The 17,317-nt window shown below is 48.5% G+C and overlaps 1 protein-coding gene across 1 annotated transcript; it reads left to right on the forward strand.

Moving 5' to 3' along the window:
* The first annotated feature begins 605 nt into the window (after window positions 1–605).
* Window positions 606–2,841, forward strand: LOC100833482 (protein GRAVITROPIC IN THE LIGHT 1). The gene has a single exon (XM_003566382.4). The coding sequence runs from the start codon at window positions 946–948 to the stop codon at window positions 2,467–2,469; it is 1,524 nt and encodes a 507-aa protein (XP_003566430.1). The 5' UTR covers window positions 606–945; the 3' UTR covers window positions 2,470–2,841.
* Window positions 2,842–17,317: the final 14,476 nt, after the last annotated feature.

The raw sequence follows: 17,317 nt of genomic DNA on the forward strand, positions 1-17,317 counted from the left end.
ATGTGTCCATGAAATTGCACCCTACAGAGGAATAGACATGATGAATATGATGACGATGGATTTGATGATTGCAATGGCGGGACGAAGAAGACACGGTCCATGTTTGCAGTACCGACTGGTGGGCCTAGCGCTTTGATTTCAGAACATTTCGAATTCTGGTTCAGCCGTTTACATGTTGGTCGCTATAATGCCTGCACTTCATACTGGTCACTTGACTTCTAGTCAGACGAGCTCAAACCCTTTCTACCGAAGTGGGTCCACTGGAATTTGCACCGTTGCTTTAATTTGGCATGTTCAGTAATATATGTTAAATTCTTGATTTAAATTTGTTCAAATATGGATGTATATATTCTTAAAAAGCGTCTAGATACATGTAATATTTCGACAATAATTTAGAATTGGAAGGAGTATTTGTCTTTCTGGTTGCTTGAAAATAATAATCCTCAGTACTTTCAAGTAGTATATTTCTAACATTCCTGCAACAATCCAATTTAAACGGCTTGCAGGAATATAAACATTTCGCTAATCTATAAAGCAGGGAATCCGGATCCAATGTTCTCTAAAATGGAAAATATGTCTATACTAGCAAAAACAAGAACTATCATGCATGCATGCAGGTGTGTGCGCCTGGCCTTCGTGTCTGAACGAAATAATAAACACGCCCCTCTGTACTGTACCACCGTCGACAGACCAGTTAAAATAATCACGACACGGTGCATGACAGTATCCTTAACTATTCTATTAAGCTTACTCTATCACAGATACCATACCTGCATACAGCATAGTACCATCCCTCGCTAATTATTCTACTAATTGGTCTTGTTCCATTCCACTTCCATTTCCATTTCCTCCCATCTCTTTTCTCTCCACACAGAAAAAGGAACCCAAGAAGCCCATCTTAGCTGGTGAGGAGCTAGTGGCAGTGTGGGAGCAGCAGCAGCAGCAATGGAGACGCTAATGGCGGCCGAGGTGCCGCAGCAGAAGGCGGGCGGCCTCGCTCGGAGGCTAGCGAGGCTCGTCCGCCGCAAGCGGTCTCCGGCAGGGTCCGGGGTGGCGTACTCCGTCGCCAGTGATGTGTACGACGAATCTCTGGACAGCTCCATCAACTCGCTCAGCAAGCTCAAGCTCTCGGGCAACATGGCCGCCGCCTACTCCTTCGACGCGTTCTTCAACAATGCGGCGGAGAAGAAGAAGACGCAGACGACGAAGTGCGCGCGCGCGCAGCAGCAGCAGCAGTGGCAGTCGTCTTCGGACGCGCACGCGTTCGTGGCGGGCCTCTTCGCGGGAGTCTCCGCCGTGAAGGCGTCCTACGCGCAGCTGCAGCTCGCGCAGCACCCCTACGACGCCGACGGCATCCAGTCCGCGGACGCGGCTCTGGTGGCGGAGCTGGGCAAGCTCTCGGACCACAAGCGGCGGTACGTCAGGGACCCGGCCGGCGCCGCCAGGGACGCGGCGGCGGCGGGGCCCGCGGCCATGGCCGACGAGCAGCGGCACCTGGTCCGGACCTACGAGATCACGGCGCGGAAGCTGGACGCGGAGCTGCGCGCGCGGGACGCCGAAGCGAGGCGCGCCAGGGGCGAGCTCGCCGAGGAGCTCCGCGCGGCGCGCGCCATGGAGGAGCGCGTCCACCCGGGGCGGACCCTGGCGGCGCTCGACGACCTCCACCTCTCCGGGCTCAACGCCACCCACTTCCTCACCGCGCTGCGCCACGCCGTGAAGTCCGTCCGCTCCTTCGCGCGGACGATGCTCGACGAAATGCGGCTGGCAAGGTGGAACCCCGCGGCGGCCGCCGCGGCAGTGCATCCTGGGCCTGGTGGCTGCGGCGTGCTGCACCAGCCCGGGGACGCCAAGTTCGCTCTCGAGTCCTACGTCGCGCTGAAGATGTTCGCCAACTTCCACCGGAGAGACTTCGGCGGCCTGCAGCACCTTGGCTCCTACGACCGGCGGAGTTTCTTCGAGGAGTTCGCGGAGCTCAAATCGGCGCCCGTGGCCGCGTTGCTCGACGCGCGGATGAGCTCGCGTTGGGGCGCGCTGGGCGAGTTCTTGCGGGACAGGTACCTGTCGCTAGTTCACGAGCGGATGGAGGCGGCCTTCTTCGGGAGGACGGCAGCGCAGGCGCAGCGCGCAGCGGTGAAAGCCGGGGCGGGGTTCTTCCCGGAGACGGCGTGGTTCACGGAGTTCGCCGAGATGGCGCGCCGCGTCTGGCTGCTGCACTGCCTCTTCTTCGCGTTCGACGGCGAGGGCGACGCCGGCGCGTCCATCTTCCAGGCGCGCGCCGGGGACCGGTTCTCGGAGGTGTACATGGAGAGCGTGAGCGACGACATTGACGACGGCGAGGACGGTGCGCGGATGGCATTGGCTCCGGCCTGCAACCGCGTCGTCGGGTTCACCGTCGTGCCGGGGTTCAAAGTCGGCCGGTCGGTGATGCAATGCCGAGTATACCTCTCCCGCCCGGCCCGGCATCCGTGACGACGGAGACGCCGCGCGCGTTCCATCTTCCAGGTCTCCGGCCGGCGGCCGGATTGACCGGGATGTTTGTGGGTATGCCCTCTACTAGTTACGTATGCAAAATGTATCTATGTATTTATTATCTACAGCAAGGGTTACGGTATCGATGTAGCAATATAAGCAGAAATTGTATCACTAGTAGTTATTACGTACGCAAGCATTTTTGTTCATCATGGACATCCCTTCTTGGTGTTTCGATTGGATTGCAGCATGGTCCAATTGAATCCACCCACACACCTTTTACGCATGTTGAGAGGGAAGGAGCCGATCTAGATCAGAAATGTGTACATTCCAGTTGATCTTTGGGCAAAAGCCTGGAAAGATATTGGCAAAGAATGTGTGTTCATTCAGAGGGGGTGAACGGGCACGTGAGCCCCATATAGGCAGGCAGGCAGAATGGGCGTGGGGAAACAAATCTGGGTTCCATGTAAACACATAGATTTTGTTCGGTGGAAGTACTGTGGCTCGCTGCTCGCTGGAGCCGGGATCCAGGCAGGAAGCACAGGCCGTGTGCCGCCTCGCGATCTTGCATTGACGTCTCGGATTCGATCGCGACAGCGCCGAGCGGTCCAGGTGCATCGGCACCTACATGTGATACAGTGTCAAGAAATTGGCTTACAGCCGGATATGGCCGATGGCGAGATCTATGTGCCCACCCGATCTTACGACCCCACTGCACAGTGATTCGGCGCGTGCGTATGGTTTCGCCGCTAGTGCTACTGTTAAACCGTGCGAACAAAGAGGGGAAAATGAAAGAGTAAAGTCATTTTAAACCCCGTACCTATAGAGGTGGACCCGATCGAACCATGACTTGCAAATCACTGAACTTAGCACCCAAACTCTCAAATCCCGGTCATTAATGCTCTTAAGTAGGATTAGCCTCGGGTTTGCTGACGTGGCAGGGTCTAAGTTAGGATTGTTTAGCCCACGCCGGATAAGAAGGTTTACCGCTTCGAAATAAGAAACTAATAGTTCGCAATTCGGGGAAAAAAACTAGACGTCCCGCAGTCGTCGGAGGCGGCGGTGGAGATGTCATCCGGGTCTGTGTCGAGCTGTGGTCGTCGATGGGGGAGAGGCACCGTGGGAGACAGGCGTTCGCCGGTGCCGTATCGTGAAGATCCGATGGAGTATGAGCCAAAGAAGTACTGCCTTTGCACGCGGCATGAAGGCGCCGAGGTGGATTTCATGGAGTCTGCGAAATCTTGAAAGAAGGTATTATGCCTATGTGGATGCGTTGATAAGAATTTCCAGTTAATTTCTCTCATTGGTATCAATTTCGATCGAGTTTCTCTTTTGCTTTTTTTTTTCTTCTGAATTGTTCATTCTGAGCAGTTTGGTGGCCGTGGGAGCATGGATCCCCGCTTGGCAAACCACTTAAGGGCACTAATGACCAGGATTAGAAAGTTCAGGGTGCTAAGTTTATGAATTTGCAGGTTAGGATTCGATTGGGTCCACCTCTATAAACACAGAGTTTAAAATAGACTTTACTCAAAATAAAACGTTCTTTTGTACTCCTACTCAACCTTTTTTACCTTGTTTGCGTGCGTTTCGTTCCATTTTGTGCTGGGATCATATGATGATGCGCGTAGCGTTGTTAGACAGACACAGCTAGTACCTGAGAATGATGCGGCCGGCGGTGCTCGTGCGCGCCGGTGGGCTACACAAGCGCGTCCCCTGCTTTTCATCATGCCGAGTCACGTCCAGCCATGTAGCTAGCTAGCTGCCCATACATTTGCTTTTAGTTTCCTCCATTAAGTACTAATTTCCGTCGCCCGTTTGGTGCGGGCCGACGGTTGCAGTTTAGCTCTCACAAGTCACAAGTGCGTGGATCAACACCATGAACTGAGGCATCTTGCCAGCTTTGCTCACGCTTTTCCGCCAGGCGTCATACGTCGCTTCGTCAATACTGTACCAGATTTCAGTCGACGCTTCCCTCGACCTTTTTGCCCAATTTTTTTTAAAAGGAACAGGAACCATGAGGTAGGCCACTAGGTACTCGAAATATTGGTCACATCATTCCTTCTGGCTTCGGCGCAAGTTATGGAGCTGTTTAGCACATGTTTGGAATACAAATTAACTGTACACAAATATATCAGCCACGACGCATATATGTCTATGCTACATAGATGTAGATTTGCAATTTTACTTATGTTTAGTGACACTGACATATGTCAGAAAAAAAGGTATATCCACCAATGCGTTTAACGATGAGCAGAAAGATAAAGTGATAGTTCGTGTTGCGCTAATGCTCATGAGTTAGGGACAAGTTCGATTGTGATAGCCTCGATCTCGAGGTTGAGTTGATCTCTAATGTTTTTGTCCTGAGTTTATCTTGAGTTGGGAGTGAGCACCGAGGTTAAGAATTGTTAGAATTTGTGCCGTGGGTCTGATCGGTTCAAGCCAATTTTAATAAATTTTGAAAAATTTCAAAGGCTCATTCATGAAGTGAAATGAGGAGAGTGGAAAGAGAATAGTCCCATTTTGCTAGTTTAGAGTGAACGAGACCAACATATAAGAGATGTTTTTTCTCACCTATTGAGTAAGTGAGCAAGGGAAATCACCACGCGCGCTCCTCCTCGTCACGATGCGCGTGCGCCGCGTTTCGTGGATCGAGTTCGAGCCATGCGGGGCCGGGCTTCTTATCTTTTTGTCACGCGCGCGAGGTATCTTTGGAATCTGTTACGGACGCGTGCAGATTTTGTGGAGTCGGTTTAGGTTTCCTAAACCGAACAGACCTATACCTGCGTGACTATATATATAGCCGCCCGTCCCTCCGATCGGTACGCAACACAACCGCGCTAGGATTTCGCCTGTCTCTCGCTTTTGCGCCGTCGTCGTAGTCTACTCCATCCCGAACGCTGGCGTGCACCAGCGATCGGGAGAGCAGGTCTCTGGAACCTTTCGCCTTTGCGATCCTGTACGAGAGAGGGTGAATAAGGTTTTGAGAAGCGCTCCGCGCGACTGCTCGCTTCCCTGCAACCACGGGTCGTTTGTCTTCTCGATTCGGTGGGTGCGCGACGTGCCGCCGTCTTCTTTGTCAACAACTTCGTCAAGCGAACGTAACAGCAACGACTTCCTCTCCACTGCAACAGCATGTGCATTGTGATTCGATCTATTGTTTAGTTATGATAGGCGAGTTCATATTGCTGTTCGTTGGGCTGTTTAATACTTCTAATATTTTTGAGATGCATCTGCTAGTTGCTACTGTCGTCATGATCTATATTTTGGAATTATTCATTGAATTGTTATTCTCGAAATTGCTTAATTTTTCAACAATCCAAAAACCTTATTGTAGGCAATTTCCTGATTTAACTATGAGTTTAGCTGATGCATTGAAGCCGGATAAATTTTTCGGGATGTACTTCAAGAGATGGCAATTAAAGGCCATGCTCTGGTTGCAGATTCTGAAAGTATTATGAGTGACAGATGGCAAACCAGAGGGAGATTTATCTGAGGAAGCTTAGAAAAATTTTCAGGATGCCAATGTTGCCTTTAGAGGATGCATTCTGAGTGTTCATTCTGACCGTCTTTGTGATGTGTATATGCACATAGAAGACGGGAAGAAGCTATGGGATGCATTAGATACTAAATTCGGTGCAACCGATGCAGGCAGTGAATTGTATACCATGGAGTCACTGAACGACTACAAGATGGTGGATAACCGTTCTGTAGTTGAACAGGCGCATGAGATACAAATCATTGTGAGAGAGATCAAGCTTCTCAAGTGTGATTTACCCGACAAGCATGTGGCTGGGTGTATTATTGCAAAGTTACCTCCTGCGTGGAGGAACTTCGCCACGTCTCTAAAACACAAGAGACAAGAGATAGCAGTTGAACAACTGATAGTGTCCCTTAATGTTGAAGAGAAAGCTCAGGCTAAGGACATCACTGAGAAGGCTGCTGATTTTCCGTCTAACGCCAATATGGTACAGAGGAACTTTCGCAGCAACGGAAAGAACAAAGGGAAGAAATCCGCTGTTGTTAACAACAACAAGCCTGCGCAGTCTACTACCTTCAAGAAGAAGAAGAAGAAAATAAGCAAAGGCGAGATGAATTGGGTTCACCTATGGACAGCTCGGCCACTTTTCCAGAGACTGTCCTGATCGTGCAGATCGGAGAGGGAAAAAGGGGCAGAAGACTGTCAACGTCGTGACTGCTAGCGACACTAAAACGTACGGTATTTTACCTAATGTACTTTCAGTGTTTCAATCTCCATGTTGATGGTTTGATACGGGTGCTAATGCTCATGTATGTTCTCACATCTCTTTGTTTACTTCTTACCAGCATGAAAGGGATTCAACCGTCTTGATGGGGAACGGGTCGCATGCAGCTATTCGTGGTGTTGGTACGGTCGATCCGAAGTTTACTTCGGGGAAGATCGTGCGGCTAAGGAACGTGATGCATGTCCCCTCCATGAACAAGAATCTCGTTAGCGGTTCCCTTTTATGCAAAGATAGTTTTAAGATAGTTTTAGAGTCTAATAAAGTGGTTGTGTCCAAACATGGACAATTTATTGGTAAAGGCTATGAGTGCGGAGGCTTGTTCCGTTTTTCCCTTTCTGATTTTAGTGACATGTCAGTGAACCATATTTGTGGCAGTGTTAATGATGATGCAAGTGTTTGGCACTCTCGTTTATGTCATGTTAATTTTGGTTTAATGTCTCGGCTATCCACTATGAGTTTAATTCCTACTTTCACCATTGCCAAAAGTTCTAAGTGCCATAGTTGTGTGCAATCAAAGCAATCTCGAAAGCCCCACACGCGGCCGAGGAGAGAAATTTGGCACCTCGAGAACTCATACATTCTGATCTTTGTGAGATGAATGGTGTGTTGACAAAAGGTGGAAAGAGATATTTCATGACGTTAATTGATGATGCTACTAGATTCTGCTATGTTTATTTGTTGTGAACTAAAGATGAGGCTTTAGACTACTTTAAAATCTATAAGGCTGAAGTTGAAAATCAATTGGAGAGAAAGATCAAACGTTTTAGGTCGGATTGTGGTGGCGAGTATTTTTCCAATGTATTTGATGAGTTTTGTGCGGAACATGGTATTATTCATGAGAGAACGCCTCCCTATTCTCCCCAATCAAACGGGATCGCCGAGAGGTAAAACCGCACGCTAACTGACTTGGTGAATTCCATGTTAGCCACTGCCGGTTTATCTAAGGCATGGTGGGGGGAGGCGCTACTGACTTCATGTCATTTCCTGAATAAAGTCCCAAATAAAAATAAAGAGAAGACTGCCTACGAGGAGTGGATTGGAAGAAAGCCATCATTTTCTTACTTGCACACTTGGGAATGTTTGGCTAAAGTCAACGTTCCAATTTCCAAGAAACGCAAGTTTGAACCGAAGACAATGGGTTGTATCTTTCTAGGCTATGCTCAGCGGAGCATGGGCTATAGATTCTTAGTAGTTAAATTCGAGGTACCTGATATGCATGTTGATACTATTATGGAATCTCGTGATGCAACATTTTTTGAGAACATTTTTCCTATGAAAGATATGCATAGTATTGCTAGAATTTCTTCTGAAATATTACCTGAGTCTAGCATACCTGAATCTAATACATCTGATAATGAATCTGAACATCTTGATGATGATGTTGAGAAGGATGACAATGAAGCTCCTTCCAGGAGTAAGAGACGAAGAATTGCAAAATCCTTCGGTGATGACTTCATTGTGTACTTTGTGGAGCATACTCCCAAAACCATTGCAGAGGCATATGCATCTCTGGATGCAGATGACTGAAAAGAAGCTGTCCAGAGTGAGATGGACTCCATTCTTTCTAATGGGACTTGGGAGTTATCTGAACGACCCCACGGTTGTAAGCCACTAGGCTGCAAGTGGGTGTTCAAGAAGAAGCTAAGGCTTGACGGTACTATTGAAAAGTATAAGGCACGGCTTGTGGCGAAAGGCTACTCTCAGAAAGAAGGCGAAGATTACTTCGACACCTATTCACCCGTTGCTAGACTTACTACCATTCGAGTACTACTATCCCTGGCTGTCTCCTATGGTCTTGTCGTTCATCAAATGGACATAAAGACAGCTTTCCTTAACGGAGAGTTGGAAGAGGAAATTTACATGGAACAACCAGATGGATTTGTGGTAAAGGGTGAAGAGAGAAATGTGTGCAAGTTACTAAAATCTTTGTATGGACTAAAACAAGCACCTAAGCAACGGCACGAGAAGTTTGACAGAACTTTAACTTCTGCAGGCTTTGTCATTAATGAGGCTGATAGATGTGTGTACTATCGCCATGGTGGGGGCGAAGGTGTTATTTTGTATTTGTACGTGGATGATATTCTGATTTTTGGTACAAACATAAAAGTGATAAATGAGGTCAAGTCATTTCTATCAAATTGTTTTGATATGAAAGATCCAGGAGAGGCTGATGTTATTCTTAACATTAAGCTGGTTAAGGATGAGAGTGGAATTATTTTGTTGCAATCCCACTATGTTGAGAAGGTGTTGAATCGCTTCGGTTTTACTGACAGCAAACCTTCACCAACACCTTATGACCCCAACGTGATACTCAGAAAGAACAATGGAGAAGGAAAAGATCAATTGAGATATTCTCAAATAATTAGTTCCCTTTATGTACTTAGCTAGCGCTACGAGGCCTGATATCTCTTTTGCTGTGAGTAAATTGAGTAGGTTCACATTAAACCCGGGTATAGATCATTGGCATGCACTAGAAAGGATATTGCGCTATCAAAAAGGTACGATGAGTTATGAAATACATTATTCAGGACATCCAGCTGTGCTTGAGGGATATTGTGATTCGAACTGGATCTCTGAAACAGATGATCTCTACGCCACAACCGGGTATGCCTTCATACGTGGTGGTGGTGTAGTATCATGGAGATCTTGCAAACAGACCATATTGACGAGGTCAACTATGGAAGTAGAGCTTACTGCTTTAGATACAGCCACCTTTGAGGCAGAGTAGCTGAGAGATCTTTTGATGGACTTGCTGGTGGTTGAAAAACCAGTGCCGGCTATTTTGATGAACTGTGATAATCAAATGGTTATTACTAAAGTAAACAGTTCAAAGAATAACGCGAAGTCATCAAAACACGTGAGCAGACGTGTGCAGTCTGTCAGGAAATTGAAAAACTCCGGAGTGATAACTGTTACATATATTCAAATTGAGAAAAACCTGCCAGATCCCTTTACCAATGGACTATCACGTAATGTGATAGAGAGTGCATCGAGGGAGATGGGGTTGAGACCCATGAATGTTGTGCCATAGTGATAACCCAACCTATGTGATCGGAGATCCCGTGAAGTAGGATCTAGGAGGAACGAAGCTATCGGTATAATAGAGGAGAGTATGTTATTATCCTCTTTATGTGAAGATGTGCGACTCTCAAATTGCTGTAAGGCAGGTTGGCGACATGCCTTAATGTGTTCATTGCGGCTATGAGTAGCGAAAGATGCTGTCCTACATAGTATTCTTGAAAGAACACACCTATATGAGTCTGATACGGGTGCGGGTGGCCCGATCTTTCGATGAGATTGGTAACTCTCGATTTGGGTAGGAGGTGACGTTGACGATCCGACTACGGCCTAGGAGGCAGCGCCTTAGCAATCGATACACCAACTCCAAAGGGTTATTGATCACGCGGGGGCACGATCAACCTGACCACGAAGGTCTTTGTTCCTGCAAGCAATCGAGGAACAAGCAAGAACAAGATAAATAGCGGATGCAATCTAAAATTGTGAATATACTATATCAAACCAATGTCTCAACGAGACGATAAGTTGGGGTTCCGAAAGCGGTAAAACAGGTGGTCTAACTGACACACGCGATTACACGAAGTAGTAGCGATGGCTAACTTTTAACTAAACAAAACCCAAGACTCCTTAGGGGGGCTCATGGGGTATATAAAGGAGGAGGGAGAGATATTTTCGTCCACTTTGAATAAGGAGTCCGAAATCCAACTGTATCTCTAACTTTCCTAACAAACTACAACTCTTTAGGAAACAGAAAAACAGATCCGTCAGCTTGTTTTGTCCGCCACGGTCAGCACGAGTCGAATCTCTTTATGGGGCCAGATCCGTTGGAAAGGTCTTGTAATTACCTTTCCAACAAGTACATGTTTGCTTAATTTCGACTCCGGATGCGGCCTGGGTGATTAAAACAAATTCGGGTCTCCTGACAGCTCGGACCCGAATCGGATTCAACTTTAATTCGTGATATCTTTCTCTAGCAAACTCCGAATCATGTGCCGTTTGATTTGTTGGAAAGTAGACTTGATAGGCTTCACTTTGAATCTCCCTTTGTAGGCTATAACACTTCATCTTCACTTTGGACCTGTAAAGTTCAATAAGATGCCTACATAATAAGATTACACAAGATAGTAGCTCCGCCTCTTTGCAAGTAACATATTGAAAACATTTTGTAATTGAATGCACCTGATTATAATTATTAGAGACACCAACAATTAGGGTTTTAATGGTCGTATCCATGGTTAGCATGTCCATATCAGAGTCCGACTGTCTAATGTCGCAGTCTATGAGATTTGGGTGATCTATAGTAACTCATGAAGAGACCATGGAGTATGACGCATATGGTCCACCCGCGGGGTAGACTACTGATAGTCCAGTACTGGTTGACTTTGAGTGAAATTTATTTCACGCCAGCTTGCAATTTCAAGGCTTAGTCCATTGTGAGTGTGGATGTATGTAACTTAAAGTTCTAGACAGAAGTTCAACTTAATAGTTTCTGCTGAAACACTAGTATGTAAACAAGTAGCGAGAACAGGTAAATCTCTAAATGGGTATTTGAGATCTGTTGGGGGATTGTTAGAATTTGTGTTGTGGGCCTGATCAGCCCAAGCCCAATTTTAATAAATTCTGAAAAATTTCAAAGGCCCATTCATGAAGTGGCATGAGGGGAGTGAGAAAAGAATAGTCCCACCTTGCTAGTTTAGAATGAGTGAGACCAACATATAAGAAATGTTGTTTCTCACCTATTGAACAAGTGAGCAAGAGAAATCCTCACGCGCGCTCCTCCTCTGCTCGCCTCGCCACGACGCCCACGCGCGCCGCGTTTCGTGGATCGAGTTCGAGTTCGAGCCGTGCCGGGTCGGTGCGGGGCCGGGCCTCTTATCTTTTTGTCACGCGCGTGAGGTATTTTTGGAATCTGTACGAACGCGTGCGGATTTTATGAGTCGGTTCAGATTTCCTAAACCGAACCGACCTATACCTGTGTGACTATATATACAGCCGCCCGTCCCTCCGATCGATACGCAACACAACCGCGCTAGGGTTTCGCCTGTCTCTCGCTTTTGCGCCGTCGTCGTAGTCTACTCCATCCCGAGCGCCGGCGTGCACCAGCGATCGGGGGAGCAGGTCTCCGGAACCTTTCGCCTTTGCGATCCTGTACGGGAGAAGGCGAATAAGGTTTTTGGAAAGCGCTCCGCGCGACTGCTCGCTTCCCTGCAACCACGGGTCATCTGCCTTCTCGATTCGGCGGGTGCGTGACGCGCCGCCGTCTTCTTCGTCAACAACTTCGTCAAGCGAACGTAACATCAACGTCTTCCTCTCCACCGCAACAGTACGTATATTGTGATTCGATCTGTTGTTTAGTTATGATCTGCGAGTTCATATTGCTGTTCGTTGAGCGTTTTAATACTTTTAGTATTTTCGATATGCATCTGCTAGTTGCTACTGTCGTCATGATTTATATTCTGAAATTATTCATTAAATTGTTATTCTCGAAATTGCTTAATTTTCCAACTGAGATCAGTGACGTACCTAGGATTTGAGCTAGGATGGTCCGTTGAAAAACTTTTTTATCACATATATACCATCTTAATATACGCTGGGTTTCCGTTCACTATGTGCCGCGCAATTGAGCTCTCCGTTCACTAAGGTTTGAAATGTATGTGTTCGAGTAATCGGATCGAAATGGTGCGAACAGAACTCGGCCATCTTAACTTTGGCTTACTAAGGCAGCTTAATTTTGGCTCGCTCCTCTCCAACTAGTGGCCAACAACTTGCGGTTACAACATCGAGCACCATGTTTGCAGCTCGCTCATCGGCTTCCGACGAGAAAACACATGGCTCTCCATCTTGGCTCTGATGTAGAGGTATAGAGGTCCGAGGAGTGGTGCGAGCTGTCGGATGAGATGAGGATGACGACATGATGTTGAGGCGGTGGCGGTGGCGGTGGCGGCGGCGGTTCGGGAGCACCTGCCACCATGGTAGACACGCGTAGGTGGTGCCGAAATGGTGAAACCATGGCAGAGTAGCCATGCACTCGAGTGACTTTTACAGTCGAGACAGGACGACGATCGGTGAAGGGACTAGAAGTGGAGGCGAACAGACTAGATAAAGAGGTGTTATCCACGTCTTCCCTAGGGGCACTACATCTTCTCGAGGTGGGTGCCTAGGGACGAGGCACGAGACGCACTTGTGAGGAGCGGCCGGCGTTGGCATCGTCGCCATGGCTCGATCTAGATCCGGTGCCCCTGTCCTTATATAGGGCGTACCTTTCCCCGATGTGTCTTACATTAGACCTATCAATGGTCTCTCTCCAGCGTCCGACAGAAGACAACTGGTGACCGAGTCATCACTGACATGCGCGCCAATTATGTAGCGATCACTGCTGATGCGTCCTGATGGTGACGTGACGGAGATGTCTTAGTCTACACAGTATGTCGTCCGAGGGTCCTGCAACTAGTTATATTTGATGTGTCATATGTGCAGCCCGTCAGAGTTGACCTCACCACCTCGGACGCTTCTTATTTGGAAGCCCGGCATAGATGTCCTGCCGTTAGGTTTGTGCCTCAAGAGGTGGCACAAATCGTCTTCGCCGACGCGGCTAGCGCAGAAATTACTCCTTTTTCGTTCTGGAAGGTGGACTACATCCAATTTAGGCCCTCTTTGCATCAAAAGAATTTTCGAGGAAAATAGATTATTCCTATACGTGCCATCTGGATCATATACGTGCCATCTGGATCATAGGATTGCCACGAAAACAATTTCACAGGATATTAAGTTTTCCTCCAAAAATTTTAGGAACCTAAGCATATGGTCTGACCTCATGGAAACTTTCCTTTGAAAGTGCTCTGTATCTCTCTTTCTCCAATTAAATACCATCTAATTTTCAAATTTCGGTGTTTTTCTATGCAGCACTCAAACACTTGTTTCAAATAGTTCATGTATTTCTGATACTTGTAGATTCAATATGCCACGGTATTCCAATCCTACATATTTTCTATTCTCATGTTTTTGATTTGTGTGATCCAAATAGAGTAAAATACACCACTAGTCTAAGAACTCGGCAAACATGAACATTTTAGTCCACGAACTCGGAAAACGCACACTTAAACCCATAAACTGGAACTATTGTGTCACTTCAGTCTAAAAACGGTTCATCGAGGCTTAAATACGGCACGTGTCCGCCATGTCGGGTTTGGCCAAGACCGCGGGCTGCTACTCGATCTTCTAAAGATTTTTGTTGTTGCAAAATCACCATGCGAGCCGCTTGCGAGTGGCAAGGCGGCCGCGCCCAGACAGGGATCCTGGGGCCCTAAAAACGCCGCCGTTGATGTCGGCTCCTCGCTTAAGGTTGCCATCAAGCCCACAATGCTCAATTTTGACGAGAGGGTGCCAGTGAAGTGGTCGCCGAAGCCGACGTGGCAGTCACGTGGCGTGATTAAGCCTCGACGAACCATTTTTGGACTGAAGTGACACAGTTGTCCCAGTTTAGGGGTTTAAGTGTGCGTTTTCCAATTTCGTGTACTAAAGTGTTCATTTTTTCCGAGTTCATGGACTAGTGGTGTATTTTACTCATCCAAATAAGCCCTTAGCCAGTTAGCTACATGGGGCCCATCGCGTGATGTAAAAATGCATTGGTCTGTGACGAGAGAATAACCCTTCGAGTCCTCAACCTTCATATACCTGATACAGCCCAGCAGGGGGTCCACTCGAAGGCCCATCAAGTATATGCAGGCCGAGTCCCTCAAAGTGCGGCTCAAGTCAAGGAACATGATCTTTTCGTACCAGAATAAACTGATTTGATTGTAATCTTCCCGATTATCACGCCCGAGACCTAGCCGTCAGTATATAACGCTAGGAGGGGGAGCCAGGAAGGGGTAACCTCTACACACACGCCAGATCCATCTGCGCATCATAGCTTCATAGCTACTCTGTAATCTCGATCAATACAATATACCAAAAGCAGGACGTAGGGGTTTTACCTTCCGAGGGCCTTGAACCTGGGTAAACCTTGCGGCTCCCCTAGTCTTTGTTAGTCGACAAAATCGCTGGTGCACCCCGTGCTCTCCTTCAGTCAAAAACCCTCAAGTCAGGGTATTGCCGAGGTAGCTCCTCGTCACTGGCGCCGACTGTGGGGAAGAAATGCATCAGATCTATGATCTTCTTGACCATGTTGTTCTCAATCCACAACGCATCAATCACGGAGGAGTCGATCCGCTTCGGGTCCTTGAGCTTCTCAGCTCACCCGCCGGAATTGCGCACCACTTTCCACGACCTCGACGGTCTTCTGGACATGTCGTTCGGAGGCTTTAACCTCCGAGTCAGCCGCGAGGGAATTGTCAGCTTCTCAGATCTATCACCCACAAGGCAAATCTGTGATTCTTTGGAGGCGTCGTCGACAGATCACTCACCCCCGATGCATTCGCTGGGTGAGACAGGGCCAATTTTGGCCAAATTTTTTTGCACCGAGTGCGATTCACATCACTCGGTGTTCGCTGAAGATCCCACTTCTTACAGGGTCAATACCTGTTCGAGTGCGGCAATCAACCCCAAGGACGCAATCGCGATTCCTCGCGTAACCTTAGCACAAGTTTTTGCGGCAGAAGTAGGCGAGAGCAGTGGAGACGGACACCGCGCCGGTAGAACCATCTTCCCCGAGGCGCGTGCAGGAGACGTGACCAATGATCACCCAACAATCATTCTCACACCGGAAGAGGAAGTTCAGGTCGAGGCCGCTCTTAACGGCACTACCCCTCTGCCAGCAGACGCCACGCGCAACGAGATGATGGCATATCATCATGCGCTAAATACTATGCATGCTTGACTGCAAGATGAGTAGGAAGAGCTACAGCGACGGCGAGTGCTCGCAGATAGCTCTCAGCGCAGAGTCGCAGTGCTTGCTCCCGAAGCACCCCCAGATATAGAGCGCCGAGCTATCAATCTCGGTTGAACAATATTCCCGAGCGAGATCGCATCGGCTTGACACACAATCTGGATGATGAACTGATGACAGTCAATACCCAGGGGGAGGTGCTCCCCCGGATGCCACATGGAGCCGTGGTTGCTGCAAACATGTACCTCCTATCCACTATGCCACCGGATGACGACCCGAGGGCAGCAATTCACAAGCAGGTCTTGGCCGGCTTAGGCCTCATCGGGAATGCCCTCATGAGCCCCAACCCGAACCAGATGGAAGCCCGGTGGCATAGGGACGACGGTTCCCAACGGCAAAATAACCGCACGACTCCTCCACGATGGGGACTGGAAGAACAGCCTAATCGCCGCCGCCACACCCTCGTGCTAGGAGATGCTCGTGACATTATTACTCAGGAGAGAATCGATCGCGAGCGGTCAGCACGGAGAAGAGGACGAACCTTGCGGCGCGGCCTGCTTTAGCTGTCGCGTTCGCAATTCGAAGATGCCCCACAATTTTTCGGTTTCGTCGAGTGCAATCAAGTTTGACGGATCTCAGGAGCCGCGAGCTTGGTTAGAAGATTACCTCACAATGGTGCGACTGTAGGGAGGAACGAAGAACATGGCTATGCAATGCTTGCAGTTGCAGCTCAAGGGGCACGCTCGCACATGGCTGGCGAGTCTGCCAGAGGGTGAAATCGGCTCGTGGGACGAGCTCTATCAAGTCTTTACCCGCACATTTCGGGCAACATATAAAATGCTAGTCTCGTTGGAGGAACTCCGAGCATGCACCCAGAGGTCGAGTGAGTCCATTCGCTCATACATACAACGATGGACATCCCTAAAAAATGCAGCAGAAGAAATATCGGACGAAAGTGCAGTCGACGCCTTCAAACGTGGGCTGAAACGGGTCACTTCTAAGGAAGAACTGGGACGAAGCAGGCCAAAAATAGTGGCAGATCTGATGGAGATAGCAAATAAATGGGCAGATGGAGAAGATTCAATTCGAAATGAGCACAATGCACTACCCGATGATGAAGAAGCCGAGAGAGGACACGGCCGTAGCACCGAGCGACGAAAGAAGCGAAAGGAGCGGGAGCCTAACGCTCCCGAATTCGTAGCGTCAGAGTTCGACCGTAACGGCAGTGGACGAGGTGAAGGAAATAATGAAGGGCCGCAGGATAGAAACTACCGTGGCAATTACCGGGATAGCAGCAAGAATCAGCAGTGGCAGCCTCGGAGGTTCCGGCGAGATGGGCAACCTGCTTTATCGTTGGCGCAGCAGTTGTCATCTCCCTGCCCCTTCCATGGTACCAAGGATGTCGATGGAAATATAAGGTGCAGTGACACACTATTCGAGTGTCGCCGTTTTCACGAATTGTAGGACACATGCAGCCAGTTTCAAAATTCAACGGCAAGCAGGGACTACCCTCGAGGGCCAGGTCAACAATCAACGAGGAATAATCCCAATCCTTTGGCTCTGCCACATGCTACACGAGCTGGGATGGTCGCGCACAATGCACCACCTCCCCCTCCATTGCCACCAAATTTCGCCGGATCCGTGCAACACGTGCAGCCTGTGCCACAGCCATCAGAAGCACCAGCTGCAGCTAACGCGTATCCAGCGCCTTTGGGAAATGTTTGCATGATACAGAAAGGAAGAC

Source organism: Brachypodium distachyon, chromosome 2 (genome assembly GCF_000005505.3).
Source record: "Brachypodium distachyon strain Bd21 chromosome 2, Brachypodium_distachyon_v3.0, whole genome shotgun sequence".
Taxonomy (NCBI): Eukaryota; Viridiplantae; Streptophyta; class Magnoliopsida; order Poales; family Poaceae; genus Brachypodium; species Brachypodium distachyon.

Coding starts and splice junctions, on each gene's coding strand:
- LOC100833482 (XM_003566382.4), top strand. CDS start 946: ATGGAGACGCTAATGGCGGCCGAGGTGCCGCAGCAGAAGGCGGGCGGC.